At 37.9% G+C, this 25,721-nt stretch overlaps 6 protein-coding genes and 1 non-coding gene across 14 annotated transcripts; 4 read left to right on the forward strand and 3 right to left on the reverse strand.

Moving 5' to 3' along the window:
* The first annotated feature begins 247 nt into the window (after positions 1 to 247).
* On the forward strand, positions 248 to 2,945 carry LOC125574906 (cyclin-H1-1). Of its 2 annotated transcripts, none has more exons than XM_048748007.1 (13): positions 248 to 450; positions 598 to 648; positions 711 to 792; positions 888 to 1,000; positions 1,098 to 1,171; positions 1,350 to 1,470; positions 1,553 to 1,621; positions 1,849 to 1,890; positions 1,989 to 2,066; positions 2,183 to 2,241; positions 2,330 to 2,414; positions 2,496 to 2,587; positions 2,679 to 2,945. In XM_048748007.1, the coding sequence occupies exons 1-13, from the start codon at positions 391 to 393 to the stop codon at positions 2,758 to 2,760; spliced, it is 1,008 nt and encodes a 335-aa protein (XP_048603964.1). In that variant the 5' UTR covers positions 248 to 390; the 3' UTR covers positions 2,761 to 2,945. The 2 variants fall into 2 exon arrangements, with proteins under 2 accessions (XP_048603964.1, XP_048603963.1); XM_048748006.1 differs by having other exon boundaries at positions 254 to 462.
* Positions 2,946 to 3,685: 740 nt separating this feature from the next.
* Positions 3,686 to 8,427, forward strand: LOC111203399 (acyl-CoA-binding domain-containing protein 5-like). 2 transcript variants are annotated; one of them, XM_048748004.1, is made up of 18 exons: positions 3,686 to 3,997; positions 4,145 to 4,215; positions 4,566 to 4,629; positions 4,718 to 4,789; positions 4,992 to 5,186; positions 5,285 to 5,362; positions 5,509 to 5,619; positions 5,788 to 5,854; positions 5,956 to 6,017; positions 6,255 to 6,394; positions 6,555 to 6,681; positions 6,754 to 6,868; positions 7,019 to 7,107; positions 7,210 to 7,293; positions 7,371 to 7,556; positions 7,664 to 7,810; positions 7,891 to 7,950; positions 8,051 to 8,427. In XM_048748004.1, the coding sequence occupies exons 1-18, from the start codon at positions 3,833 to 3,835 to the stop codon at positions 8,231 to 8,233; spliced, it is 2,016 nt and encodes a 671-aa protein (XP_048603961.1). In that variant the 5' UTR covers positions 3,686 to 3,832; the 3' UTR covers positions 8,234 to 8,427. The 2 variants fall into 2 exon arrangements, with proteins under 2 accessions (XP_048603961.1, XP_048603962.1); XM_048748005.1 differs by having other exon boundaries at positions 4,995 to 5,186.
* A 1,146-nt stretch (positions 8,428 to 9,573) lies between these two features.
* On the reverse strand, positions 9,574 to 10,325 carry LOC111203400 (probable histone H2A.5). The gene is made up of 2 exons (XM_048748008.1): positions 10,066 to 10,325; positions 9,574 to 9,984 (listed from the first exon to the last, which is right to left on the reverse strand). Exons 1-2 carry the CDS (start codon positions 10,273 to 10,275, stop codon positions 9,739 to 9,741), a joined length of 456 nt encoding a protein of 151 aa, XP_048603965.1. The 5' UTR covers positions 10,276 to 10,325; the 3' UTR covers positions 9,574 to 9,738.
* Positions 10,326 to 18,274: 7,949 nt separating this feature from the next.
* LOC111203401 (heavy metal-associated isoprenylated plant protein 36) lies at positions 18,275 to 19,942 on the forward strand. The gene is made up of 3 exons (XM_022697224.2): positions 18,275 to 18,509; positions 18,609 to 18,684; positions 18,762 to 19,942. Exons 1-3 carry the CDS (start codon positions 18,384 to 18,386, stop codon positions 19,637 to 19,639), a joined length of 1,080 nt encoding a protein of 359 aa, XP_022552945.2. The 5' UTR covers positions 18,275 to 18,383; the 3' UTR covers positions 19,640 to 19,942.
* A 559-nt stretch (positions 19,943 to 20,501) lies between these two features.
* On the reverse strand, positions 20,502 to 21,506 carry LOC106380032 (40S ribosomal protein S21-2-like). 3 transcript variants are annotated; one of them, XM_013819859.3, is made up of 4 exons: positions 21,381 to 21,506; positions 21,062 to 21,148; positions 20,849 to 20,981; positions 20,502 to 20,703 (listed from the first exon to the last, which is right to left on the reverse strand). In XM_013819859.3, the coding sequence occupies exons 2-4, from the start codon at positions 21,109 to 21,111 to the stop codon at positions 20,638 to 20,640; spliced, it is 249 nt and encodes an 82-aa protein (XP_013675313.1). In that variant the 5' UTR covers positions 21,112 to 21,148; positions 21,381 to 21,506; the 3' UTR covers positions 20,502 to 20,637. The 3 variants fall into 3 exon arrangements, with proteins under 3 accessions (XP_013675313.1, XP_048603966.1, XP_022551323.1); XM_048748009.1 differs by having other exon boundaries at positions 21,304 to 21,412; XM_022695602.2 differs by having other exon boundaries at positions 21,352 to 21,405.
* A 97-nt stretch (positions 21,507 to 21,603) lies between these two features.
* On the reverse strand, positions 21,604 to 21,675 carry TRNAE-UUC. Its single transcript has one exon. It is a non-coding gene; the product is annotated as a tRNA-Glu (tRNA).
* Positions 21,676 to 22,312: 637 nt separating this feature from the next.
* LOC106382567 (heparan-alpha-glucosaminide N-acetyltransferase-like) lies at positions 22,313 to 25,007 on the forward strand. Of its 4 annotated transcripts, none has more exons than XR_007319632.1 (10): positions 22,313 to 22,606; positions 22,683 to 22,820; positions 22,903 to 22,984; positions 23,270 to 23,346; positions 23,432 to 23,547; positions 23,627 to 23,861; positions 23,950 to 24,190; positions 24,280 to 24,361; positions 24,452 to 24,563; positions 24,685 to 24,980. XR_007319632.1 is itself a non-coding variant. In XM_022697225.2 (10 exons), the coding sequence occupies exons 1-10, from the start codon at positions 22,469 to 22,471 to the stop codon at positions 24,696 to 24,698; spliced, it is 1,245 nt and encodes a 414-aa protein (XP_022552946.2). In that variant the 5' UTR covers positions 22,314 to 22,468; the 3' UTR covers positions 24,699 to 24,980. The 4 variants fall into 4 exon arrangements, 2 of the variants coding, with proteins under 2 accessions (XP_022552946.2, XP_013678054.2); XM_022697225.2 differs by having other exon boundaries at positions 22,314 to 22,606; positions 24,280 to 24,371; XR_007319631.1 differs by having other exon boundaries at positions 22,316 to 22,606; positions 24,452 to 24,595; positions 24,685 to 25,007.
* The last annotated feature ends 714 nt before the right edge of the window (positions 25,008 to 25,721 follow it).

Raw genomic sequence — 25,721 nt, forward strand, 5'->3', positions numbered from 1 at the left:
AATTATTCAGTTTACCCAAAAAAAATAATAATTACCCAAATAGTTTTGTTCAAAATACTTGTTTGAATCATCCGATTTTTAATTTCAAGAAACTATATAAAAAAAAAATCTAATTATTCAAAAACTGGAACCAAACTGAAACATAATTACAACTGTAAATTTTATCAGATATTAGTTTTATAATTATTATTCAAACCAAACAAAAAAATAAAATAGAAACCGAGTGTCAGACATAATAAATAAACCCCTTCTGAAGAAATTACGTTATTTAAAAAAAAAAAAAATTAAGATTGAAATTGAGACGGTGGTTGGTTCATTCTCTTTTGTTCCGAGAATCGTCTCGTCGTCGACAGCGTGTCTGAATTTGATCGGCGTGAACTGTTATTAGTAATGGCGGATTTCCAGACATCAACTCAACGAGCCAAGTGGATCTTCACTCCCCAGAAACTAGTAAACCATATAGTGAATATATTCTTATTGCTTCTTGTTTTCTTTTCGATTCCCGAGAAAATCATGTGAAAATTGAGTCTGTGATTGTTGTTCTATCTCTATGTAATTGTATTGCAGCAGCTAAGCTCAAGTGTTGTTTATTTGTAGGAAGAGAGATATAAAGCTGCTAACCAGAGGGCAGTGCAATTGCTAGAGAAGGTGAGTTGTTACTTATGGAACTTTATTATTGATTTTTTTTAACTAATTCTTTTTATTCTCAGTGTGGAACGACCCAAGTTGAAGTAGATGCTAGTGGATCACTAACTTATCCCACGCAGAAAGTTGATGCAGGAGGAGATCAAGGTAAGTTTTTTTTTTTTAAAATTTTATTTATCATTATGGTTTTTTGTTGGTCAAGTTTTTTTAATGATGTTTTTTTTTTATTTTAACTCTCTCAGGTGATAACAAGCTTAAGCCTTTGAGTGTTGATGAAGAACGGTTCATGAGAGCTTTTTATGAGGCAAAGGTCCAAGAAGTTTGCAGTGCCTTTGAGTTTCCTCACAAGATTCAGGTGTGATGACATTTGCTCTTCTTTCAAATATAAAAAAAAAAAAAGCTTAGATCTTTAGCTCTCTAGATATCTTGTTCTAACTTCTAATCTTTTGCAGGCAACAGCTCTCCAATACTTTAAAAGGTTTTATCTGCAATGGTCTGTTATGCAACATCATCCCAAAGAAATAATGTATTACTTCTTCACGCACATGCTTTACCAATTTGCTTCCCATTGGAAAAAAACAAAATATGTTTTGGAAGTGTTTATCGAATTTGATTTTTTTTTTTTTTACTTCGGAGATGCTTAATTAGCTGCCCTTTGGTAGAATGATGTCATCTGGACTAATTGATACATTTCATTGAAACAGGTTAACCTGTGTGTATGCAGCATGTAAAATAGAGGAGAATCATGTATCTGCTGAGGAGATAGGGAAGGGGATTAAACAAGATCACCACGTCATTCTCAAGTATGAGATGGCTGTTCTTCAGGCAACTTCCTTATGTCTATACATCTCTCATGTCCTATTTTCTCTGCGTTCTTCTGTTCATATTGGATTAACTTTATTTGCAGAGTTTGGAATTTGATCTGATTGTCTATGCACCATATCGTGCAATCGAAGGCTTTGTCAGCAACATGGAGGTACATCTTGGCTGTCTAATCCTAGGTTTTCTTGTGTGACAGCTTGGTTTTCTCTGTTTACATCTTTATAATGATGAGAGTCGAAAGGCAATTTTTGTTGTTGCTTGGGGAACTTTAGTAGGAGAGTTTAAGCTTTTCAATACTATATTATTTGGTGTGTGTGTAGTTTATCATCCTTGTTTAACTTCAAATTGTCTCCAAAAGTGACTCATCTTATCACCCTCTAGGAATTTCTTCAAGCTAGAGATGATGAAATCCAAAAACTGGAGGTGATCTCTCTTCATAATTGCAAGTCTCTTCTTTTTTTACTTAATTGGCCTTCCTGAAGTTTCATTTTCTCATACTGGCATAACATTTTACTTTGCAGAGTTTGCTCAAAGCAGCAACAGCAGAAGCCGATAAAGTTATGCTCACAGATGCTCCACTCCTCTTTCCTCCTGGCCAGGTGGGTTTCTTTGTCTCTCCTAGCCTTTGTTTTTTATCAGATTGAAGATATTTAAATAATTTAAAGCTGTCAAAAAGTCTGGTTGAACGCCTTCATGGTTCTGTATTGTTTCTCAGTTGGCGTTGGCTGCTTTGCGTATTGCAAATGGGGTTCTTGGAGTGGTTGACTTTGATAGGTTATTATTCCCTCTTGGCCTCTCTCTGTTTTTGTTATATGAAAGCTTGTAGCAGTTGGATTTTAAACTAAAACTTCATTTAGTGCAGGTACCTAGAGAACATTGTTTCTCAACCGAACTCTGAGCACACGACTTCAGAGCTCATAAAATTACTTGATGAAATTGAATATTTGGTATGCACTAACTTCTTAAAAATATTTCCATCATAACCATGAAACTTCGTTTCTAAAATGTTATCCTTTTTTTTTTTGCAGGTAAAGAACTATAAGTACCCAAGTGAAAAGGACATGAAGCATATCAACAGGAAGCTAAAATCTTGTCTAGGACATAGTTCTTCACATGACGAGTACTAATTAACCTTCCTGCTTTTAACCACTTAAAATATTATACGTTTTTGCTGCTTTAGTTGATTCTGTTCTGTGTTCATTTTCTCTCAGGAGTAAGAAACGGGAGAAGAGATCGAAGCACAAGTCGCATAGGAACTCCAGTGATACACCAAAGGGTCCACCGATAGGTTGAGTTTCTCGTTTTGCCATTAGCATTTGGTAGTTTTAATCTTATTGAATGTTCAAATCCTCTTTATACTTTTTTGCCGTGTTGTTAAATTTGAGCATATCTGAATCATAAACTGGCATTTTGTGTTATAGAGACAAAAGCTGTATCTGGCAACAAATATTGGCACATAATTTGTTTATTCGGAAGAAGATGCCATTGAACACCTTCAAATACAAAACTTACCATTTTCCAAGTTTTTGTGAAAATTCGGTTACTTCAGTTTAGTCGGGTTGATTAGTTCGGTTTTTCGGTTAATTCAAAGTATGAAAAGGTTGCTGAACTGCGCATGAGTTTGTTTAATCATGTAGTATTTTGATAGAACTTAAATCTAAGTAAAATCCACCATTCGAATGATGATTGTAAATTCTAGTGTTATTGGATATGGTATTTATAAATTTAATTTAAAATCTCGTAGTATCCAATGAATGATTTAAATCCATTTTTAAAAATCTAATGTTATTTAACTTCAAATGATTTAAAAAAAATTATAAGTAAAATTGATTTCAAATCATTTGTGGTTAATTCTCATGAACAAATGATTGAAATCAAAATCTAAGTTATATTGAATAGATTTTAGAATTTATTAACTAAAAGTCATGTTCGAATTTAAAATTTTAATTGTTTACAAAACTTAATAATTGATGATTGAATAAACAAAACTAGGGTTCGTTTCACTTGTAACAATTTTATTAGTAAGAATTGAACCGCCGTATAAGATTTTTCGGTAAAATTTGATTATTTCCAGGTAATAATTAGTTTAAAATTAAAAAAGAACATTTAATCGATGGTCGAATTGAACCGATAACTAAATTAATTTAGAATTTCGGTTCGGTTCGGCATGTTTGGTTTGGTTTAAACGGCATTGCCTATATAAACACGCTGCATCTATCCCATTCGTAATTAAACAACTAAATTCAAATTGATCCGAAAGCCTCTCTTTTTTTTTCTTGATCCGAAAACTTGAACCCGACGGTTGTTGGCTCTTCCTCCTCCTCCTCCATCGTCTCTCGAATCAAATCAACGAAACGAAAACAAAATGGCTAATACGGCGAAGCAGAGCGCTACCCTCGCTTACCCCGACAGATTCTACGCCGCCGCATCGTACCTCGGCCTCGACGGATCTGCACCGTCTTCCGTGAAACAACTCAGCTCCAAATTCTCCAACGACACCGCGCTGCTTCTCTACGCGCTTCACCAGCAGGTCCGAAACAAATTATCTATTTCGAAATTCCACTAGATCTAGTGATCTAAACAACACACGATCGATCGTATTGCCTTGTTAATTGATTTGCGACTTGGCTTGTTCATCGTTGTTGTGATAAAGAAAAGGCTTTACATGTTTAATCAGGCCACTGTAGGACCTTGTAATACACCAAAACCTAGCGCGTGGAATCCAGCTGAGCAAAGCAAGTGGAAAAGGTTTGTCTCCCACCGTAAGGGATCCTAATCCTAAGCAATGTATAAGATAAATGGGCCAGGCAAATCCACTTATCACCAATTGGTTTTAGGTTTGGAAGCCCATCTAGCTTAAGAGCTTCGTAGTATGTTGGAGAGTAGTTTTAAATGTGGTACTTTTGTTTACATCCATGGGGAATAAATGAAAAAGAGTTGCATTTAACTTTGGTGTGTGTACTGTATGCAAAAATGATGGTCACATGCCGTGGGAAAGTCATCTTAGAGATTCCCATTTTGCAAATACAAACCTACTTCGTTACCTTAGGATAATATGGTACTTGTGTGATTTCCTAAGAGATGTATATGTTTACTAGTTGGCAGGGGCTTGGAACCATGCCCTCCATTGAGGCAAAGCGTCACTTTGTGAAAATTCTGGAGGTAACCAACAGAGAATTTTTTATGCCCCTTTTGCTTAATTTGTGGATCATCGGCTAAATTCGGCCTATATTCCTCATTTTTAAAAAAGGAAGGAGATTCTAGTTGGTATCCAAATCCACCGAACTCTGTCCCAGATCCTGCTATAGATGTCCAAATCAGTGTGAGTTTTAAATCCCAAATTAAGAAATTTCACTTCTTATACATAGTATCAAGTTTCAGTTTGTGCATGTATTGCTTAGCAAATGCCAGTTCCACGTCTGAGGTGTATTTAACACCATTCCATGTTTAAGTTCGGACTTTTCATTCCTTTTCCTAAAGAGATGTATCTTACTCATTTAGTAATTGGGATTGATTCTCTGTAGCAGAGCACAAAGGCCGAGCCGAGTGTTGAGAATGGAGGTTCTTTTGGTGAGACAATGACGACCGCTACAGAGGATGGGCGGTTGATGGAAACCCAAGATAAAGATGTAGTTTTGGAAAACCCAAATACTATTTCTGTGTATAACCAGTGGACGGCACCACTTACATCAGGCCATCCACCAAAAGCTCGGTATGAGGTATTATTTTATCTAAACATCTTGTGGAACATCAAAGAAGAGTATCTCTTCGTGTATCTTCTCTCTTTTCTAACTCTTGTTTATTAAACTCGATTCAGCATGGAGCAGCGGTTATTCAAGATAAGATGTATATGTATGGTGGAAACCACAACGGGCGTTATCTGGGTGATCTTCATGTAAGCAACTTATAGCATTCTTCGAAAAGCATTAGCTGTATCTAATCAGAATATTTGGTTTCAGTTTTGCCTACCTTCAGGAATCTTCTCCTATTATTTTTTGTGGAATAAAAGCATATTTTCTGTAAATGGTGTTTGAAATACAGGTTTTAGATCTAAAAAACTGGACTTGGTCAAGAGTTGAAACCAAGGTTGTGACTGAATCACAGGAAACATCATCTCCAGCAACACTAACTCACTGTGCTGGCCATTCGTTGGTTTGTGTTCTAACTATTATTTTTTTCTTTGGTTTTCTAGCCTTGATATATCAAAGGCAAGGTTGGAAGTACAGTAATCTCCTCATGATATCCACATGCTACTAGTTTATAGCAGAAAATAATCTTGAAATACGTTATTCTCACTGGCCTTCCCTTTTTGTTATGTAGATACCATGGGACAACAAGCTTCTGTCTATCGGTGGCCATGCAAAGGATCCCTCAGAATCAATTCTAGGTAAGAGTTTAAACACTTATGAAGTTGCTAATTTCAGGTAAGTTATAGTTTTGTGCATACTAATTTTGTATATCACTTTTTCTTCTGTTTTCTCGTCACAGTTAAGGTCTTTGATCTGCATACCTGTACATGGTCAATCTTAAAGACAGATGGAAAGCCACCGGTACATCATCTTTTCTCCTAAGTTTTTCTGATCCTTATATGGGAAACTTTTCTATCTAGTAACCTAGTAAACTTTCCTTATATGAAAATTGGCTCTCTTTCTCCCTTCTTAGTATTCTCTGGTGTTAGTGTTAAGTTGCATCCGAATGCAATTTATTGATCTTCTTTCTGATATTTGAAATGGAGTATGTAGTTTGGCTTCTTCGACACTATGTTTATCACTCTTTCTTGCTTGCAGATTTCACGTGGAGGCCAGTCAGTGACTCTTGTGGGAAAAAAATTGGTGATATTTGGCGGCCAGAATGTAAATAAATCGCTTCTGAATGATTTGCATCTACTTGATCTGGATACCATGACCTGGGATGAGATAGATGCCGTGTAAGATCCTATGACGTTTCTGCATTTTATTCAATTTTTTTTAAGAATTCAAGTTATTTGTTTAAAAACTAGATACAAATTCAGAAATTGAAGGAAATTTCACAAATCCGCCAGTTATCAACTTTCCGCAGTTCAAAGTTAAACTTCTGTCAACTTGCAGGGGTTCCCCTCCATCTCCAAGGTCTGATCATGCTGCTGCAGTGCATGCTGAGCGCTATCTTCTAATATTTGGCGGAGGATCACATACAAATTGTTTTAGTGATCTGCACGTCCTTGATCTGCAAACTGTATGTTAAGCTTCTCTTTTTCTCAACAACGCTCTTTGTTGGCTTCTTAACATATGTGTTTCCATATTATAGATGGAATGGTCAAGACATGCACAACAAGGTGAAGCCCCAACTCCACGTGCTGGACACGCCGGTGTGACGATTGGGGAGAACTGGTTTATCGTTGGCGGTGGAGATAACAAGAGCGGTATGTTTTGCACTTTTCCCTTTGAGACTCTTAAATCTTCCCAACAAGCATGTGTTACTTTTTACGTTACATCACTGGAACCTTTCCTGGAAAAAGAAAATAACTTTCTAGTGTGATTAATTGTGATGCTTGCTGGTACTTTTACCGCAGGGGCATGTGAGACTGTTGTATTAAATATGTCAACTCTTGCGTGGTCAGTACTCACAACAGTCCAAGGAGGTGCACCTCTCGCTAGTGAGGTAGTTTAAAGTCATTATTCCATAAACATGAAACTTGAGTAAATCTCTTGTGATTTCCTTTCCATTCTTCCAGAATTGAGCTGAAAATGTTCTTGATAACAGGGATTGAGTTTAGTTGTGAGCTCATATAATGGTGAAGACGTAATCGTTGCTTTTGGTGGATACAACGGACGTTACAACAACGAGGTACTCATAGATACATTGTCCTGATTTGTGTTTTTTTTTTCAACTCGGTTGTTAACTCTGTATTTTGCCAATCACAGGTGAATGTTCTTAAACCAAGCCACAAATCAAGCTTGAAATCAAAGATTATGGAAGCTTCTCCTGTGCGTGATAGTGTTTCTGCTGTTAACAACGCCACCACCAGAGATATTGAGTCTGAGATCGGGGTGAGCCAAGAAAGCAAAGTACGGGAAATTGTCATGGATAATGTTAACTCCGGATCAAAGGTATCTTCCCGCATAACGTTTCCCTCCTTAAAATGTGAAAATATTGAAGAGATTTGAAATTTTATCTCTGTTTTTTATTTTGTCATTTTGAATATGAAAATCCATAGGTTGAAGGTAAAAGCGAGCGCATTATTACATCCCTTAGATCGGAGAAGGAAGAACTGGAGGCATCACTGAGCAAGGAGAAGATACAAACTCTGCAACTGAAGGAAGAGTTAACAGAGACAGAAACGCGAAGCACGGAGTTATACAAGGTAATATACTAATATGTAATACTATTGCCTTCAAAAATTAGTTCCTAATCAGTCTTTCATTTTTTGTATTTGATGTATAGGAACTTCATTCTGTGCGGAGTCAACTTGCAGCGGAACAGTCAAGGTGTTTCAAGTTAGAGGTAATTAGATTCTTTACCAAGAAAGTTACTTTTCCTTCCTTTTTGAAAACGTATTGCAAGTTCCGGGTTGATTATCTGAACTTCTCTAAGTGCCCTTCAGGTTGAAGTTGCAGAGGTAAGACAAAAGCTTCAGACAATGGAAACACTTGAAAAGGAACTCGAACTACTCCACCGTCAAAGAGCGGTTGCGTCTGAACAAGCCGCCGTCAACATGAATGGCAAACCACAAAGCTCTGGTGGCGTCTGGGGATGGCTTGCTGGAACTCCTCCGCCAAAAACTTGATTCCCCCCCCATTAAGTTTTGTTTTTTCCATTACCAGCCTCTTCTTCTACATCTTACTTTTAGAAATCATACAGAAATTTTGTTGGTACACTTTGTCGGAGTTGGTTCTTTACTGAAAATAAGGTGTAAATGGGTGTATCTACAATCGTATGATTGAGCTTTATTATTATTGCCATTTTGAAGATTTTTATATATGTATGTATATATGGTGGTGAATTGTGCTTGGATTAAGATACTGTTATAGAGTGTAACATGATTTATTGTACTAGGTGTACTTTCTCCGTTATGTGGATGCACCCTAAAGGCTAAAGCCAAGCATCATGATCCAGAAAACGCAAAGGAAGATGATGAACTGCAGAGCCAATGGCACCAGCCACAACCAACACCAAAACATCAACCTTGAATCCTGCTTGAAGAAACCACGCGATGAACCAAGCACTAGTAGCAACCATAAAATGTTTTTTTTTTTTTAGTATTCAGGATGTGGTGATATATAGTATGTTACATATTACTCAACTTTGTTATTTTGATCATGTATTACCAATTTACCATTCATAAGGGATCTCTCTATATACCCCCCTCTTGCTCTCGTTGTTTCAGTTTTCGTGTTTTAATTTTTACCTCTACAGGCCCATGCACTGATAAGGTTGGTCTAAACAATACCTAGCTTTCTTTTCTTAAATTAAAAAAGGTAATTATTATTACCTCGGTTTTTTATACGAGTCATGCGATCATCACGAAGGATTCGAACTTCGAAGAATCAGAGAGAGAGAGAGAGAGATGGGTACCAAAGCTGCTTCGAACACTGGACCCCAAGTGGAAATGACATAACCACAACCAACTGGACCAGGTTCGCTTTGGTGCCTTTGTTCCTATTGTCCGAATCTTATTACTTAAAAATAAAAAATTTGAGTGGCCAGTTTAATTACTAGATGAAAAACAGTAAAACACTCGATCAACTTTAAATCTTTAATTAAATGTTATACGAAATGAAACCATTTGTAAGTATTTTTGTTTTAAATGACACGAACAAACATAGGCCGACTTACCTCCGTTGTCAAATAGGAAAGCAAATACCCATTAAATCAAAATAAAACAAAACCCAAGTAAAGCAAAAAATCAACTGCAGCTGAAGTAGCTACATCGCACGCTGATGAGCAATTTAAATGGGTCTCTAATGAGGCTCTTCAATCAGGCACAAATAAAACCTAATACAATGATACATCATTTATTCAGCTAAAACAGAAATTAACGAACTACTTTGATTAATACTACTAACTTTGCCATAACTCTACATTCAATTTCTCAAGTTCAATCTTTGATGAATAACAAGAATGAGATCCAGAAAGATATTTTATTTTTTTTATTCGATTAGACAGAAACTCAGAAACATAACCAGAGAAATTAGTTCCTTCATTACAAATGTATAAAAACATAAATCTTCAATAGGTTTCACAAACCAAACATTAAAGAGAAACCCTAAACAAAACAAAGCGACACCGTTTTCAACCCTTCTTGGGAGACTTCTTAGCCGGCGAAGAAGCTTTCTCTTTCTCACCGTGAGACGAACCAGTAGTCCTCTTAGGAAGCAGAACCGGGTTGATATTCGGAAGCACACCCCCACTCGCTATCGTCACACCGTGCAACAGCTTCCCCAGCTCCTCATCGTTCCTTATCGCCAAACAAAGATGCCTCGGGTTTATCCTGTTCTTCTTGTTATCCCTCGCCGCGTTCCCAGCTAGCTCAAGAACCTTTAACATAAACAGATAAAGATGATTAGAATCAAGATCCGTAAAAGATTTCAATCAGAGAGATCTACGGAAAATTATTACCTCGGCGGCGAGGTACTCGAGAACGGCGGCGAGGTAGACCGGAGCGCCGGAGCCGTACCTGATCGCGTAACGGCCTTTCTTTAGGTAACGAGCGATGCGGCCGACGGGGAACTGGAGACCGGCTTTGACGGACTTGGAGACGCTCTTCTTGCGGTCTCCTCCTCTTCTTCCACCTCTCGCTGCCTTGGTTGCTGGTGGTGATGACTCCATCGGATCTAAAGATAGTTAAGAGTACTGTTTGTGTAATGAGGACATAAGCAACATGTATATGTATATAAAATATCATGTTTATGCCACGCTGGCGATCCTAGTGTTAGTGAAGTTAACGGTTCAGATTGTATTTAGCTGGTTTTGATCCAACGGTCACTCTTTACTGTCAGAAAACAAGAGTATGTATTAATCTTTAGGTCCAAGACCTTCTCTTTATACAAGGGTTTCATTCCTAAACTAGTTTTACAAGATATATGAAAATTAATGACAATATATTCTAAGAGATATATATAGATATGTCAATATCCGAATAGAGATGGTAATCATGGACTTAGACCACGGGCCTGGCCCATAAAGGATTGTCGCGGGACGGTATTGGGATGAGGTATTCTAGGCCCGTAAATTTACGGGCCTCGCGGGACGGATCTTTGCGGGACCGGGCTTTTTGCGGGATGGGCCGAAACGGGTCATGCGGGATTACATGGATCCGCATTTTTTTCATTTCTTATTTTACATGAAAAAACAAGAGAGAGTGAGAAGAAAGTGATTCTTGTGACTTTTCCCCCAGAAAACATAAGGAGTTCCGGTGATGATGATTCGAGATCCGGCGATGACGATTCGAGCTCTGGTGGTGTTTTGATTTGGTTTTATCTTTTTATTACACACAACTATGAATTGCTTTATTACAATGTGAGATTTCTTGTTTAAGTTGATTGGTTTTGTTTTCAATACTATGAAATGGTGTTTTTCTTAAATTAAATTTGGTTACAATGATGTTGTCTAGGAGAAAAGTTAGTTGTATATCATGTCACTTGTATAATTTGACAAAGTGATTCACGGTTTTCTTTTCTTTGAAATCCAAAGAATTACAAAAGAGATGGTTTGATGAAGACATACAACACTTAAGCCAAGTTATTACAAAGACAACAACTCAGTCAGATTCAAACTTAATAAAATCTTATGCTGATAACCAAAAAAAGGCTTTTAACTCAAGAACGCAAGCACAAACAGAGCTTTATGGCATTGATTTTGATAAGGCTTTAGTGAATCTTAATGAGCTCTCTTCAACTCTCTTACACAACTCTTCCACTTGAACATTCATGAAGGAAACTGTAGTAGGCGGTTTGATAAGGAAGCATCCCGCGGGACGGCCCGCGAAGGTCTATATGTTCTGTGATACGGGTTTGGGCCGGCATTCTGAGGACCGCAGCCCGCGCGGGACAGGCCCGTTGTAACCCGCTCGATGACAAACCCGTCGTGGTACGAGACCAGACGGGATGGATAAACCTTTTTGACATCTCAATATCCGAATACCCTCCTTCAAGTTGGAGAGTGTAGATTTTGAACTCCCAACTTGATATGAAATGCTCCAAACTCTTTCTTCCCAAGAGCTTTTGTCAATATATCAGCCAGTTGCATCTTTTTGGAGACATGCTCCGTTGTGATGAAGCCTCTAACTATCTCGTCTCGTATAAAATGATAACTGACACCCACATGTTTAGTCTTCTCATGACATACCGGATTTGCCGTCATATAAATCGAGGAGATATTGTCACAATGAACCGGTATAGGGGCATCAAATCGAACTCCAAGTGTAAAAAGTAGATTCCTCAACCAAAGCAACTCTTGAATTGTATCAGACATCGCTTTATACTCCGCTTCCATCGATGATCTTGACACTGTGTCTTGTTTATATGTTCTCCATGAGACCGGAGAATTTCCCATCTGTATAAACCGTGGCACCGTGCCATCAAAGATCGTCTAGTAAGAGGACATCCTCCCCAATCTGCATCACACCAAGCAGTAAGTGTAAGGGGCTGACCCGCCTTCAGCAACATGCCTTGACCAAGATTCCACTTCAGATATCTCACAACTCTCATAGCAGCATCCATATGATCCTGTTTCGGAGTCTGCACAAATTGTGAGAGTATGTGGATCGCGTATGACAACTCTGGCCTAGTCAGTCGTAGATAAATCAATCTCCCTACAAGTCCTTGATATCTTTTTGGGTCAGAGATTGTCGCACCAGTCGCACGAGCGAGTTGGTGATTCTGATCCATTGGAAACGACACAGGTTTAGCTCCAAGCAGTCTTGCTTCAATGATAATATCCAGAGCAAACTTCCTTTGGCACAAGTATATACCTGATGCACTTTAGCCACTTTAATCCCCCAAAAATACTTGAGAATTTTGAGATCCTTCATCTTAAAACATGTACAAAAATAATTCTTGAATGTCGATATTACCTTAGAGGAATTACCAATAATAATCAAACCGTCGACATAGATCAGTACATGAATCTGAACTCCAGCTTGATTATAGACAAATAGAGAATAATCTGGAACAGACTGAATAAAGCCATAGTCTATCAATGCTTTAGACAGTTTAGCAAACCAACACCTTGGTGTTTGTTTAAGCCCATAGAGAGACTTGTGTAACTTACACACTTTGCTTTGATCTTCCGCTCGAAAGCTCGGTGGTAACTGCATGTACACTTCCTCCTCTAGATCTCCATGCAAGAAAGCGTTATGCACATCCATCTGATGTACCTCCCAATCATGTGAAGCAACAATCTCAAGAAAACATCTTATGGTTGTCATTTTCGCAACTGGTGTGAATGTTTCAGTGTAGTCCTCACCTTCCACTTGGTGATTCCAAACACAACCAGTCGAGCTTTGTACCGTTCGATAGTTCCATCAGCTCTGTATTTTATGCAATATACCCATCCACATCCGAGAGCCTTTTTCCCAGTTGGTAACGTTACCACAGTCCACGTTCTACTATCTTCAAGTGCTACTATCTCATGATTCATAGCGTCTCAAAAATGTTCATCTTCCACGGCCTGAGCGTAATGCCTTGGAATTGTATTAAAGGTAATAGCTGCAAGAAAACATATGCGATCAGCTGAAAACCTGTCACATGACACAAAGTCTTCGATCGGGTAAAAAGATGTTGCATGAACTGTATTTCCAACAAAATCTCTCAATCTTGTTGATCTCATTTTTGTTCTATAACCTCGGCCCAGAGTTTCTGCCTCATTGCTAGTATCTTCTGTAACTAACGCAGAGTCAGTAAGTCCTTGTTCCACACCTTCTAAGTTAGGGACAATACTTATTTCTTCAACTCCATCTAACTCGGTTGGAGAAAATTCTGTCGCACTCTGTCTCAGGCTCTGTCACAGCCCCTGCCTCGGACTCTATCCCTGCTACTCCTATCTCAACTGAATGATCATTATCCTCCACAATCAATTCTACTGGTGGAGCTAACATCTGATTCAGGTCCGGCTCTTCCACCGGATCAGCCATCTGCGCAGGTGGCTCTGTGTTCTTGATATCCTCTTCTTCCACTGTCATACTAGAAGAAAATGGGAATTCATCCTCCATGAAGACCACATCGCGAGATACAGAGATTTTTTTGCCCTCAAGATCATACACTCGCCATCCCTTCTTCCCAAAAGGATAGCCAACAAATATGCTTCGCTTACTTCTGCTCGCAAATTTGTCTCTTCCATACTTTTGTTCATGAACAAAACACAAACAACCAAAGGTTCTCAGATGCTGAATCGGTGGAGGTCTCTGATACAACATCTCAAAGGGAGTCTTCCCTTTCAACACTACAGATGGAGTACGATAATCAAGTAACCCGCAGCTAGAGCACATTCCCGCCCCCCCCCCAAATTGTATCGGAAGAGATGCATGGAATCTTAGTGCTCGAGCTATAATTCAGTATGTGTCGGTGCTTCCTCTCAACACGGCCATTCTGTTGAGGAGTGCCAACAAAAGATGTCTCATGAATTACGCCATTATCTCTGAAAAATTCGGTCAAACAAATGAACTCACTTACATTATCATATCGCAAAGTTTTGATTCTGGTATTGAACAGTCTTTCAACCAAGGAGAAGAACTATCGAATTTTCATCGGTGCTTGTTGTTTGTTTGGCAACAAATAAAGCCACAAGTTTCGCGAGTAATCATCTAAGATCGTTAAGAAATATTGTGCTCCGCATAAGGCTGGTGTTCTATAGGGTCCCCATAAATCGCAGTGTATTAATTCAAAAGGAGTAGTAGTCTTATTCGAAATCAATGGAAATACATCACGAGAATGCTTAGCGCGGATACATACTTCACACGCTTTATTATTAAAAACACTAGAACTAGAAAAACCAGATATGTGGAGCTTGTCTACAACTTTATGAGATGGGTGTCCTAGTCGTCGATGCCAGACATCCTTCGACAAACGATCCGTACGTCCAGCCATCAACGTCACAGCTACATCCATGCTCCTAAAGAAGTATAATCCGCTCAGCTGCTCACCCGCACCAATCAGGGTCTTCGTGATGCGGTCCTGAATCGTACAAAGCTTATCAGACATCTGAATACTGCAGTGACTATCTCGAGTCAACTGAGAGACTGAAATCAAATGACAATCTAAACCATCAACCAAGAAAACATCTTTCAACTCAATATGTGATCCCATCTGAGCAACCCCTTTCTGATTCGATATAGTAAGTCTACCATCAGGAAGCTTAATCTGTATATGAGTCATACACCGAATATCAGTGATGTAGTCTCTAGAGCCGTTCATATGATTTGTGGCTCCACTGTCAAGTATCCAAGATTCAAAGAAATGATTACCCGTGAGGCGGTTTGGTGGCGGTAGCTTCCTTTCTTCCAGCATAGATACCAGTGTCCTTCACTGATTCTCATTCAAGCCACTGAACCCCACACGGTCTGCATCCGAGATCATCGAAGAGTTTAATCCCTGAGACAACACACCTTGTCTCCCCATCGCATTCACAAACGCCATCTCCTTCCCTTTGTTCTTTATCTGATATGGCCCACTTCCATTGTTTGCTTTGTTTCTGGGTCGATCTCCCCACAAAGAAGGCTATCAAATCTGTCGGAAACAACTATCTGATCCATGACCCTTTCTCCCACAACTTCCACAGATTGTTCTCTTATCACGTTCATCTGATGATACTATCCCTCTTGGTTGCGTTTGCACGGCAAAACTCACCCCTCCGGTTTGTTCCATGTACGTACGCGATACCACTCTTGAGTCTTCTTCCTGTGTCAACTCATTATACACATCATCAAGACTCGGGAAAGGAACCCGTGACAGGAGAGCTAATCGTGTAGGAATGTAGATTTCATCAAGTCCCCGAAGAAATTGATGAACTCGATCTTCATCACGCTCTTGTTCAAGCGCCACGTTGAGTTCACAAGTACAACTTCCACACTTACACCTCTTCAAGGGCCGATAGTCAGTCAGAGTTGTCCACAGCTTGTTTAGGTAGCCAAAGAATGTCTCAATCGGCTGTCCTTTCTGCTGTGCTATAGCAATCTCTGTCTTGACCCTCTGGATTTTAGATCCATTCTTCATCGAGAATCTCTTCTAAATATGTTCCCATAAGCTACGAGCCACATCATGATGCGACAGATTGGTGTGTATGTTTGCATTAATCGTTAGCTTCATCCAAGAGACCACCAAAGCATTGTTGGTCCACCAATCTTCCAAATCAGGCGAGTTTTGTCGTGGTTGGGGAATCGTACCGTCCACAAAACCAAACTTCTTTCTCGAAACAAGAGCAAGTCGAAGATTATTTGCCCACTCATCATAGTTCAAACCTCTCAGCAACGGTTGGGAAATAACACTTCTCGGATTGTCACTGGAACTCAAATCATAAGGAGAGATGGTTCTCCGCTGAACTCCACTCGTCTCCTTCACTTCTCCAGCTTTGACCAAAGCTCCATCAGTCTTCATTTCCTCAGACATCTCAACTCAACATAGTTTTGACTTTGATCAAATAAGAATGATGATCAATATGCCAGAACCAAACGACAATCAAGAAAGAGTGATGACCGGCGCGAGTAAAGAATTGAAACCCTAGTAGGGTTTTGATACCATGTCAGAAAACAAGAGTATCGTAAAAGGTTTTCTGTATTAATCTTTAGATCCAAGACCTTCTCTTTATGCAAGGGTTTCATTCCTAAACTAGATTTACAAGATATATGAAAATTAATGAAAATATAATCTAAGAGATATATATAGATATGTCCATATCCGAATATTTACACACCATAATGATGATGTAATTGATGATTATGATGATGAATTTGTTGTCGACGTATTTAGTTGCTACACGTGGGAGCCGCAAAGGAAGGAGGGTATAAAACACTCAGAGTAATCTCAGCCGTTAGATTCACCCCCCTCGTTAATTAAACGAGGTTTATCTTGATACCATGTTAACAAAGGTTGACATTTTTCATTCCTAAGAAGCAGTCCAGAAAACTACATTAGGCAATAACAAGTAAAAAAAATAGGTCAAATGCATTATAAGCTGCAACCTTCAGTTTTTTTTTTAAAAGAGATTTCAAATTTAAAAAAACATAAACATACAAGGTATGGTTTTATAACTATAAAGTTTTAGAAAGTACGATGAGACAAACCTCATATTTAGCCAAACAATAGCTTAGAAAGAGAAAAGCTTATAAACATAAACTTAGTGAAACAAGACAAGAAGGAGAAAACACTAGGGAGTATGGTATCTGCAGCCTCGACGACCTCGTTTACATTTCTCTCAGACTGTTGTCCAATCCATATATATCTTGAAATTTTTAAAGTGATTTAATTGGCTTTCTACTTCTTGACATGCTGAGATTTGTTGTAGCATCACTTAAAAATCCATCTCGATCATCCTGTTTGGTTTGCTGATTAGTTTGATTATGAAGAAGTTGTCATGTATAGGTAAATGCATAAAAGCCAATGAATTGTTCCTTGCATAGCCGGTCCTGAGTAGAAGCAGACCAAGCCCATGTTTCCGACCGCCAAACAATAATGATAAAAATCAAAAGTTTTTTTAGCTAAGTTGGTTATTTAATAACCTTACACTATTAAAGGTAACGGGTTCGAAAGCTTTCCTCCAAACCAGCATATGATCAGTGCCGTACTTCCTTTATGCCAAAAGAAACATTGGCTTAGGGCATCACTTAAAAAAACAACACTTAATCATGTACTTAATTAATTACTAATCATAATTAATAAAAATATATATATGTACGTAAATTTAAGATTGCTAAACAGTCAAACATGGGCCATAACTAAAAAGAAGTTTATTAGTCCATTACTAGTTTACTAATAAGATACTTAACAATCTTTTGCAAAATTTGCTAGTCTAGTAAAAATTATGGCAGCAATCCGATTGTCGACTTAACACCTTCTTCTACTACGATCACTTCCAAAAATTGAATATTTTTTATTGACAAAGCCTTTTATCTCACTTTTTCACAAATCATTATAACTAAGTTAATATTCTTTTTCTTTCGTTACTTTGTTATTTACTTTTATTTGCTTGAATATGTTTATATGGTTGTCAGATCAGATTAGTTATCATAATCTTAAATGTTGCTAGAAAAAATGTCAGTTTTGGTACATTTGTCGAAAAGAAGTTTTCAAAACTGAAACTGATAAAAAATTTATAGTGAATATGTCGTAAGAAAAATTAAGCGATTTGGCTATCTTATCTATTAAATTACAATTCTAAGAAATAATAATTTTTAAAGTCTTGTCAATGAGTTTATAGGAAAGAAATGAAGAAAAAATGTTCAAAAATATTATTTTTGTTTCTAGTTTTTTTTGTAACAATGATATTTCTAAGATATTTTTTTCTGAATGAGGGCATAAATTTTGTTTATCGCTTATGTATACAATTTGTGCTCGCACGATATGATATATGCAACTTTAGTTCTGTTGTTAGCATTTGAAGTACTTTACATGGAGCTGCAAACTTTATTTATATATTAGCTTTAAGCTGCACATCTCACGTTCTACATATCAGCATCAAGTGGAAAATAACAGATTAGTTTGCTGAATAGGGCGAGAGGTTAGTATATGGTTTAATAAACTTTCTATAAAATAAAATAAAAAAGTTTGTACGAACAAAAGTAGTATTCTATTAGAATAAAGATAAAGGATAGTGGAGAATATTATCTAGGAGGACTCCCCAAAAAAATATAGAAGCCAATATAGACGCCATCATTATGTGTTTATATTACATATGAAGTTGCATAACATCACTTTCCCTCTGCTTGGTTCTAATTCCTCTCTCCAATGGACCTTGGAACACAGATAGGAACACAGATAGGTACAGAGATCGGGACAGAGATCAAGGCAGAGACACGCCAAGAAGATCAGAGACATGTTTTTCAAGAATACCAAGAACCTCTTAGATACACCGTAAGATCATTCACAACACAGTCAATTCTTCTTATTGTCACCTTTATTTTCTTTCTTTAAATATAATCTTTTCCTTGTTTTTGTTGTTGTTGTTGCAAGACATGGGTTTTGAGAGTTTCTATCCACTGCGAAGGATGCAAGAGAAAAATCAAGAAACTATTGAGCAAAATCGAAGGTGAGAGACATCATCATCTCTTCATGTTGTGTTTCTTTGTTCTTCATAGACATCAAGAGACGTTTTCTTGTGGTTAGGTGTATACACAACGAACATCGACGTGAAGCAGCAGAAAGTAACGGTGGTCGGAAACGTGGAGCCGGAGCTTCTGATAAAGAAGATCATGAAAGCTGGTAGACACGCCGAGCTATGGCCGACTTCGATGGATAATAACAACAACAACAACCAGTGCAACTACCAGAGAGAGAAGAAACCAAAGAAACCTAAAAACGATGATGAGGACAGCAGCGAAGATGACGAATACGACGGAAACAACAACAACAGCGGCGGGATGATGGACGGCGGCACATGCATTGGCGGGCCTCCCGGAGGCGGCGGTGATCAGGTGAAGCAAGTTGTGACGTTTGTCAACGGTCAACCTCAGCCACCGTCTGGAGACGGAGCTCCGAAGAAGAAGAAGAAAAAGAAAAAGAAGAAGAAGAGCACCACGGTGGTGATGGAAGGAGGAGGCGGTGGTGGTCCTCCGCCGCAGAACGGTGGACCACCAGAGACTGTGATATACTCTGCTCCACCACCAGATCAATACCATCCTCCTCATCAGCAGCAGCAGCAGCAGCATATGTATCCTACGGCTCACAGTCCTCCACGTCATTACCAACACCAAACGTACGGTCCTCCTCCCCCTACGTATTATCACTCGCAGCCTCAAACGGCGCCGTCTTATACTGTGAGCTATAACACGGCGCACGGGCCGGGTCAAAATGGGCCGAATAATGGCGGGAATGGTAATGATACGGCGTCGTATTACACGGCTCCTCCGTTGTATTATTCGTACGAGTACGTGGACACGGGATACGAATCTCCACCGCCAGAATTTTATTCGTATAGATCTCAGCCGTGCGAATCGTTTGAGGCACTCAGCGAAGGCAATCCAAACGCTTGTGGCGTCATGTGATTGGTCTAAAAGTTCTTAGAATCAAATGATATAATTGGCTTTGAAATGGCATCTTGTTAATGCTGAACGAGTTGTTACTAGAGTGGTATTTTCATAAACAATCACTAAAAACAATCTCCATTGGTAAAATTAAATTGAATCAAATATGTATACCTTGAATAAAAAGATTTCTACTATGGAAATTTGAGGTTTCATGTAAGAGACATATATTTTGTATTTTAGTAGATATCTTATTGTAAATGAAATGTGATAAATTACGACTCTACAAAAAGAGTTGTGAAAGTGATGTACTATTTTCGAATATGCCATTTTGTATTTTGTGTACAAAATTTAGAATAGATGAGCTGAGAATATTTGGACTTTGAGAAGGAATAAATCTTTTTACAAAAGAAAAGAAAAGAATAAGAATACTAGGGAAAGAGAGATAAATTTGAAATGAATGGATGGCTTTTGAGATGCGCATATCTTGATGATGAAGAATTTTATGTAATAGTGTGCGTCAGGGAATCGTATTTTTGGATTGACTCTTACTTGATTGATACAAAATAACTATTGTACTTTTCCATATAAGAAAAAGCAGTCATTTTTTTAACGTATGGAATCTAAAACATACGTAAAACATTTCAGTTATTCTTTAATTCCTCTATAGTTAAAAAGAGAACCGACCGAAGATGAGAATCTGATTCTAGTTTTATAAACCAATTCACGTTAACATACACTGATGTTTAAAATCATGCATGAGTTACATTAACTTTTTCTTCTTCTTATAGTAATGTTTATCGTAATAAAGGCTTTGAGATTAATTGCAACCTTATACATTACTACTACTAATCTAGGACTTGTTAATAAGATAGGTTGGAAAAATTGAAGTTATAATCTTACTAGCGAATCAGAAGAAACAAGTTCACCGATTGCAATAAAACAAAAGGTCAAGCAAAAAATCATTACTTCAGTGTATGTCCGAGAACGATAAAAAAAAAAACAGCTTTATAAGCTCTTTAAATCTGTTTGGCTTCGACCTTCTGCTTCTGCCATAGCCTGTCCACACCACTGTCTGCATCTCCCTGCAATATTAGATCATGGTTTGATTAATTAGTCATGCTGTTGAAGAATAATTAACCAAAGTTAAATCTTACTAACAAAATGCTAAACCGGGCGGAACCAAACGCGATTGAGAAACCAAGAATCAAGAGTCGTGTATTCACAAACCTGGGCACGAACGAAACCGCAGAGAGCAAAGGTAGTGAACTGTCCGGTGTAGATACCATCAGCATCTAAATGACCAATGTTGAGCTGCACAGAGGCATGGTCCTTCGATGTGATCATCCGGTTAGTAGCAGAGCTGCATTATGTAAATATTTGTCTTTTGAGAGATGAAAAAATAAAAATCAAAATAGACTCAGAAGAAAATGTTGGAATTACCATTTCCTAGGAACGTATAACTCTGTGATCTGACCCTCTTCGTTTTGCATCTTGGAAGATTAGCTAAGACTATTCTAAATCCAAACACTATTAAAAAAAAAAAAAAACAAAACAAAACATGTTATGTTAGACTCTAATAGTACGAACACATGTTATAATTCTTATGTTAAGCAGCACATGACAAATAACATCTTATCATGAAAAAAAAAAACATCTTATCATGAACACAGAGCAAAACATACGTAAATGCGAGAGAGAACTCTAGGATTCACCAAAAGCTACCGATTCACCTATTCTCGTGGAATGTGGGAAAGCTTACCTGAGGGAGGAGAAGCAAAAGCAAGTGCGGCGACGGTAGAGAAACGACTAGACGGAGGAAGCTCACAGGGTTTATACGTTTGCAAAGAACCCTAAGTTTTAAAACGGGCCTGGCATAAAAATCGTCATACTGTTTGGTCTATTAAGGCCCATGTTGCTATCTTTTATTTAACTTTAAAAAAAAAAATTCAGTATTTTTGATTAATATCAAAACTAAAAAAACGCTCCGATGCCGGGAATCGAACCCGGGTCTCCTGAGTGAAAGCCAGATATCCTAACCGCTGGACGACATCGGATTTGGTGAACACTCATCAGCGTACATTCTAATTTGCAATTCTAACATACGAATGTAAGTTAACTTCCGACCTTTGGTTATAGTTTTGTAAAATATGGAGGTGATGTTAATTAAGCGGCCACTGTTTGAATTTGAGATGTAGCGTTAGGAGAGTCTATTATATGTTTCTGCATATTGTAAAATTTGTGTGCGAAGGAACTTTATTTTTGTGTTAGCTTGTAGAGGTCAAGAATGGATAGAGTTACAATGGGCATTTAGTAAATTGTGATTCATCTGCGTGAAGTAGTCTATACTAAGTTTCCTCATGTCTAAATGATGCCTTTTTTCAAACAGAATCATGATAAAATGGCGATTAGTGGCAACAGAGGTAAAATACACCACTAAAACTGTCACAAAATTCTAGTTTTACTAGATTATATCAAAAAGCTTTAATTCTGCTACAAAGCATATATATATATATAATAAAGCTACGTTATACTGTGTTGTGAAAAAAACAGGAGCAGGTCATGGACGTACGTGGTTGATGCAACCAATTAAGAATGTAGAATAAAACCAAAACTTAGACAAGTGAAGATCTTTTGATTTGCATTGTGATTGGTCTTTTTTTCTTCTATATAATGTGTTTCCTTGTCATTAGACAAGTGAAGATCTTTTGATTTGCTTTGATTTGCTTCTGTCAGATGACAAAAGAAAAAAAAAAAACTAAAAATTAGATATTCTATAAAAGAAATTCTTACAGAACAGGAACCAGTGGCTTATGTTTCAGTAGAGAGAGAGAGAGAGAGTTGAAAGTGATGTCGGAAATCAAAGTGGTGGATGTCATGAGTCACGATCAAGGCCTCCTCGTACACGAAGAAGCTGCTTCTACTCCGAACCTCAACGAAAAGAGACGACTTGCTTCTCTCGACATCTTCCGTGGCCTCACCGTAGCCGTATCTTTCTTCTCTCTCTATCTCTCTACTCCTCCTCTGAATTTTCAAACTTAGAAGCTTTTACTTTCTACAACAGTTGATGATCCTCGTGGATGACGCCGGAGGAGACTGGCCTGTGATTGCTCACGCGCCGTGGGAAGGCTGCAACTTGGCTGATTTCGTCATGCCTTTCTTTTTGTTCATCGTTGGCGTCTCCATCGCTCTTGCCTTCAAGGTTTGAGAGCTCTCTTTTTGTTCAATTTTCGTATTCTGATGGCTCAAACATACACAAAAAAAAAAACGTGTAATTTTTTCAGCGGGTTTCGAACAAGTTTGAAGCTTGTAAGAAGGTAGGGTTTAGGACATGCAAGCTCCTCTTCTGGGGTCTTCTACTACAAGGTAATGATGAGGTTCTATTGTCCTGTAACTTTGTAGCCCTCAGAACATGATAAACATTCATGTTTGTTCAAGAAATCGCTAGACGGCAATTAGGCCTTTTTTTATAGAGGATAATTGACTTGATAAAAAAATAGAAGATTATTGATTGTACAGGCGTCTAGACCAATTTTTTTAATGGTATAGATTTTTTTATGAAATTGTTCAAGAAAAATCATTTTGTTTAGGTCCGGTGGGCGCATAGGCCTGCACCGATTTCTAGAACACTTCATTTCTTTTGATGTGTAGGTGGTTTCTCTCATGCTCCTGATGAATTAACCTACGGTGTTGATGTCACTATGATGAGGTTCTGTGGGATTCTCCAGGTCTTATCTCAGACTGCTCAAGATTCATCTTGTGTTTATATATTACTCACGGGTCTTAAAAGGTTTCATGTTTGTTTCTGTGCAGAGAATAGCACTATCCTACTTGGTAGTAGCATTGGTGGAGATTTTCACAAAGGACTCACATGAGGAAAATCTCTCAACTGGGAGGTTCTCAATATTCAAATCATACTATTGGCACTGGTAACATAACATTTGATTTTATTTAGAATACAAGTTCATAGAAAAAGAGTTTCAGATTGTTATTCTTTTACATTCACAGGATTGTGGGTGGATCAGTTCTTGTGATTTATCTCGCCACGCTCTATGGAACTTACGTTCCTGATTGGGAGTTAGTTGTCTCTGATAAAGATAGCATTCTCTATGGGAAGATCCAATCCGTATCATGTGGAGTGAGAGGGAAGCTAAACCCTCCTTGTAACGCTGTTGGATATGTTGATAGACAAGTTCTAGGGATCAATCATATGTATCACCATCCTGCCTGGAGACGATCCAAGGTTACAATAATACTCAATTAATGATCTATGTTTTCATGTCAATGGACTTAATCTCTCTAATGTGTGTGTTTTTTTTTTTGAGAGTTAGGCTTGCACTGAGTATTCCCCTTACGAGACACCTTTGCGCCAAGATGCACCGTCATGGTGTCATGCTCCGTTTGAGCCTGAAGGAGTCCTAAGCTCTATATCTGCTATTCTTTCTACAATCATCGGAGTCCATTTTGGACATACCATCGTACACTTTAAGGAGCATTCAGCTCGGCTGAAACATTGGATCTCCACCGGTCTAGCTCTCCTTGCTCTAGGACTAACTCTACATTTCACACACTGTGAGTAACATATATAACGCATTGTTCTTTAATCCAACTCACAAAACACTCTCTTCTCTTTGTTCACTTACATATATTAATGTTTGCAGTGATGCCTTTGAACAAACAACTCTATACTTTCAGCTACACATGCCTCACCTCCGGCGCAGCCGCCCTCGTCTTCTCCGCCTTGTATTCTCTGGTGATTCTTGTTCCACCACACTGATAAAACACTAACAAAACAAGCTTCATTGTTTTTTTCTTTGTTCCCTGGTTTTGCAGGTGGATGTATTGGAGTGGAAGCACGTGTTTCTACCTCTAGAATGGATAGGGATGAACGCGATGCTGGTGTACGTGATGGGAGCTGAAGGCGTTTTAGCTGCTTTCTTCAACGGTTGGTACTATCGCCAACCGGGCAATACACTGGTAAAAGTCTCTTAAAATGAGTCTTGTGTTCTCTTAGTGGTCTAGTTGGAGTTTAGTAACAAGTGTTGTTTATGGTGCTTGTGTTTTAGATAAATTGGATTAAAGAGCATGCTTTCATCAGAGTTTGGCATTCAAGAAGAGTTGGTGTTCTGATGTATGTTATTTTTGCGGAGATTCTCTTCTGGGGTTTGGTTACTGGTGTTTGCCACAGGTTCAAGATCTATTGGAAACTCTAAGGAAAGCGTGTAAAAGAAACAGAACTCTATGAGAAGCTGTAATACTTATAGTTAGGAACTTAGGATATGTACAAGTCAGATTCTGTTATAACTCTTGTATATTTCTCCTCATAACTCTCTTTGTAATGAAAATAGATAGCATTTGTTGATATGCTAGCCATGGGCAAATTTATCTAGAACGAGAGGTTTGGTCGGGGGTAAGATTCTATCAATTAGCCAAACGGATCCTGCATTTCTAGAACCAACAAATTGAAATGGAACTGAACCGTAAATCGAATGAGTACCCAAATTTCTATAATATAGTTTATATACTTATAAATGTTATCTATATTAAATTTTAGAATACTCAGATAGTTTAAACCGACACACCCAAAAACTAGTACCATATTTATTTTTTGAAATATTTTAAATTATCCGAATTATCTAAATTTTTATCTGAAATTCCAAAAACAAAATGATAGTTATTTTCAAAATTTTGAATTTCCTGATTTAAACCAGAAATAACAAAAAACCGGAACCAAATGAAATCCAAAATTATTTCGAATATTAGTCGATTTCCAATTTTGTTATCCAAACCAAACCAAAAATCGAAATAACTGAATCGAAAATGAAATAAACTTTCTAAATATGAACGTATTCTAAACTTTTAGAACCGAAAAACCAAAAAATCGAAAGAAATAAACCGCAACCGAACCGAAGCGAAAACGGAAAGCCATGTGATGCAACTCACAAACAAATACCCCGCTATTTGGGATCTATTTGACCCGTTTTTGTTGTACGGAAAAGGGAAAATTCCATATTAATACACAACTTTAATTATAATTTCCAACTTAATACACAAAGTTATAAAGTGACCAAAATAATACATAATCTAAATTAATTTAGTCTTT

This window comes from Brassica napus, chromosome C2 (genome assembly GCF_020379485.1).
Source record: "Brassica napus cultivar Da-Ae chromosome C2, Da-Ae, whole genome shotgun sequence".
NCBI classification, from domain to species: Eukaryota; Viridiplantae; Streptophyta; class Magnoliopsida; order Brassicales; family Brassicaceae; genus Brassica; species Brassica napus.